A 4,020-nucleotide genomic window follows, 5' to 3' on the forward strand; every position below is an offset into this window, starting at 1 on the left:
AAAAAAGACAACTAAATTACACTGATCAATTTGTCTAACTTGATCGTCGGAGTGGGCTGATTTGCAGGTCCGCCCGAGCTGAGAGAGAAGGAAAGTGTAGAGCAATTTCTTGCATCTACAATTTGGCGCCGTCTGTGGGAAACTTACAAGGAGAAAAACGACCAAGATGGGAAGGGCTAGAGGCGAAAATCGTGGAGAGCCATCAAACCCACTACCAGCAGACTCGCCTCCAAACGCGCAAGACCCAATGCCTTCAATGTACAACTTACTCACGGAGATGAGAGAGGAAATGCGCAGGGGGTTGGAGAAACAAAATGATGAGATAATAAATATAAGGAGGGAAACGAGGAGCTCAGGCAAAGGCTAAGCGAGCGTGAGGAGACCGAAGAGGGCCCAGGTGCGGCGCGAAGTAGCGATCATATTGTCCGAGCAGCAAGGACGGAAGCAGACTGGACCGAAGATTCGGCAGCAGTCAAAACACAGCAAGGAAGCTTTGAAGTTAAAGAAACAATGACGAGGAAGGAAGTTTAGGAAATGCTCAGAAGAAGGGATGAGGAATTCGCACGAGGGAAGGATCCCACAAAAAAGGTGCGGAACGCAATTCGGGAACTCAAAGGGACACCATTCTCGTCGGTGGTAATGAAGTCAGAGCCACTCAGATCGTTCCACATGCCGAAGTTTGAAACTTATGACGGAACACGAGACCCTATGGACCATATACTGCACTACAGAAGTCAAATGGTGTTGTACCAGAACGATGATCCACTACTCTACAAGCTATTTCCGTCAACCTTGAGGCTCGGGGCCATGATGTGGTTCCAGGCCTTACTAGCAGGGACCATCACGAATTTTTCCGAGCTGGAGGAAATGTTTGTTGGGCAGTTTGTGCACCTGCGAAGGAAGAAGGTCGGAGTTAACACTCTGTTTAACCTTCGACAAGAGCCCGAGGAGAGTATTAGGTCGTTCGTAACTCGTTTTCGAACAAAAACCCTGGATGTAAAAGGCATGGACGAGGCAACGACCTGCGCGGCGTACATCGCTGCGGTCATCCCGGGGACACGGTTGCATGAGTCCTTGATCAAGTCTGACCCAACTCGTCTAGAAGATTTGTACGCAAAGGTGGAAAAGTACATCCTGGTGGAAGAATCCGTAAAAGGCAGGAGACGAAGCCCTCAGACCGTGGCCAACAACGAGGGGGAATGGAAGCTGCAAAGGCACCGGCCCACCTCGGAGGGGAAGGAAGCAAGAAAAGGCATGAGAGAATGTCATTTATGGATGGATACTCGGGGTATAACCAAATCCTCCTAGCAGTGGAGGACCAGGAACGAATATCATTTATCACTGAGCAAGGGTTGTTCTGTTTTAAGGTCATGCCGTTCGGTTTAAGAAATGCCGGGGTCACTTACCAGAGACTCGTGACAAAGATGTTCGAAGGATTAATTGGGAGGATCGTGGAGGTGTACATCGACGATTTGCTGGTAAAGAGCAAGAAAGCAGGAGACCATCTGACAGACCTCGAGCAAACTTTTGATCGACTGAGGAATTTCGAAATGAAGCTGAATCCGAAGAAATGTGTTTTCGCGGTCTCCTCTGGGAAATTCCTCGGGCACATTATCACCAGGAGAGGCATTGAGGCCAACCAAGACCAGATCCGGGCGTTGGTAGAGATGCCGAGCCCCACTAACCAAAAACAGGTGCAGAAATTGACAGGGAGAATAGCTGCGCTAAACAGGTTTATCTCCAGGGTATCCGATCGATGCTGTCCGCTCTTCACGTTGTTGCACAAGGAGAAGAATTTCACCTGGAGTACGGAGTGCGAGGCAGCGTTCAGCGACCTAAAGAAATATTTGGGGCAGCCACCGATCCTTAGCTCTCCGAAAGAAGGAGAGGAGCTGGGAATTTACCTGGCAACGAGTTCATCGTCAGTAAGCTCGGTTCTCTTTAAAGTTGAAATGGGACGGGAATACCCTATCTACTACGTCAGCAAAACATTGGGCCTATCGGAGATGAGGTACACCAGGACGGAGAGGGTAGGATTGTCGCTCGTCTACTCAGCACACAAGCTCAGACCTTACTTCCTTTAACACCGCATCTGAGTAGTGACGGACACCCCATTAAAAGAAATGATGCACAGATCTGAAAAGTCGAGGAGGATGGCGAGATGGGCTGTAATCCTCGGCGAATATGACTTACAATTCGAGTCACGGATGGTAATAAAGGGACAGGTACTGGCAGATTTCCTCGCTGATTTCTTGGTTGAGGATCCGAACTGGGAAGAGTTGGAGAACAAAGACGAAGGGGCGGAAGAAGTGGAAGTGTGGGACAAGCAGGCAGGATGGAGAATTTTCGTCGATGGTTCATCGAATTACTCAGGCTCGAGGGTGGGAATAGTACTTGTAACGCTAAGCAACGATAGACTGGGAAAGATAATCAAGCTTGGGTATGGGGCATCAAATAATGAAGCCGAGTACGAGGCAGTCATCCACGGGTTGAGAATGGCTAGCGAGTTGAAAATCAGCCGGGTAAAGCTATGTACCGATTCCCAACTTATAGTGAACCAGTGCAATGGGAAATTTGAAGCAAAGGACGAACGCATGGCGAAGTATCTAGTTTTAGTCAAACGGGAGATTAAGAAGTTCGACCAAGTGGAGATATGCCAGATACCAAGGGATGAGAACAGGCATGCAGATTCGTTGGCTTACATTGCCTCAATGCTAGGAAAAATGGAAGGACGGTCATTACCGGTGGAATACCTGTCTAAAGCAAGCATCGAACATGAGGAAAAGAATTGCGCACATGTTGGAAGAACCTCGGGATGGATAGAGGAGTTCACGCGGTATCTCCACTCAAATGTTCTGCCAGCAGACAAGGGGGAAGCCAGAAAATTGCTTCGGCAGGTCGGCAAATATACTCTCGTTGGGGAGGAGCTGTATAGGATGTCCTTCGGGGGACCACTTCTCAAGTGCCTTACTAAGGACGAATCCGAGCTCATAATGGCGGAAATCCACGAGGGAATCTGCGGCAATCATTCAAGAGGACGGTCGCTCGCCAATAAGGTTATCAATCAGGGCTACTTTTGGCCAAGGATGTAGGAAGATTGTAAGAAGTACGTAAAGACCTGCGATCAATGCCAAAAACATGCCCTATGCATTTGCAGCTGGCCAGCGAACTCCACCCTATGAAATCACCCTGGCCGTTCTCGATATGGGGTATGGACATCGTTGGACCTCTACCTCGGGGAAAGGGGGGTAAGCTATTCATCCTGGTAGCTACAGACTATTTTACTAAATGGGTGGAAGCTGTTCCCCTAACACGGATTAGGGAAGAGGAAGTCATCAAATTCGCATGGGAGCACATCATAACCCGCTTTGGAATTCCTTATGCGCTGATCACCGACAATGGCACGCAGTTCAAGGGCAATCACGTGCAATCGTACTTCAAGGAATACGAAATTCGATCACTATAGTCGTCACCAAGATATCCGCAAGGAAATGGCCAAGCTGAAGCATCCAACAAGACAATCCTCGAAAACTTGAAGAAAAAGCTAGCGGAACATAAGGGAAGATGGGTAGACGAGCTACATAGCGTCCTATGGGCATATCGGACCACGATAAGAAGGGCAACAGGTTTCACCCCGTTCGCACTAGCCTATGGAACGGAAGCTGTTATTCCAACGAGATACAGGTTCATACTACGAGGACGCAAGTGGCTGAGACAGGGCTCAATGATGAAATGTTGGCTCGGAATTTGGATTGGTTGGATGAGACGCGAGAAAGGGTCAAAGAGAGATTGGCACGGTACCAACAGGTGTTGAAGAGGTCTTATGACCGGAAGGTACGTCATAGGGAGTTCAAAGTCGGCGATATGGTGTTACGAAAGGTATTTTCCAACACCAAGGAAGTCAATAGTGGGAAGCTCGGCTGTAATTGGGAAGGTCCATACATTGTGCGCAAAGTCGGGGAAACAAGCGCGTACTACTTGGAGACATCGACAGGGGATGTAATTCAATCGCCATGGAAT

The 4,020-nt window shown here is 48.7% G+C and overlaps 2 protein-coding genes across 2 annotated transcripts; both read left to right on the forward strand.

Moving 5' to 3' along the window:
- The first annotated feature begins 534 nt into the window (after positions 1 to 534).
- Positions 535 to 1,308, forward strand: LOC147394117 (uncharacterized). Its single transcript, XM_086454564.1, has one exon. The coding sequence runs from the start codon at positions 535 to 537 to the stop codon at positions 1,306 to 1,308; it is 774 nt and encodes a 257-aa protein (XP_086310690.1).
- An 845-nt stretch (positions 1,309 to 2,153) lies between these two features.
- LOC147394118 (uncharacterized) lies at positions 2,154 to 3,466 on the forward strand. The gene is made up of 2 exons (XM_086454566.1): positions 2,154 to 3,056; positions 3,158 to 3,466. The coding sequence occupies exons 1-2, from the start codon at positions 2,154 to 2,156 to the stop codon at positions 3,464 to 3,466; spliced, it is 1,212 nt and encodes a 403-aa protein (XP_086310692.1).
- The last annotated feature ends 554 nt before the right edge of the window (positions 3,467 to 4,020 follow it).

This window comes from Akebia trifoliata, chromosome 9 (assembly GCF_017979445.1).
Source record: "Akebia trifoliata isolate Shusen 1 chromosome 9, ASM1797944v1, whole genome shotgun sequence".
Classification (NCBI taxonomy): Eukaryota; Viridiplantae; Streptophyta; class Magnoliopsida; order Ranunculales; family Lardizabalaceae; genus Akebia; species Akebia trifoliata.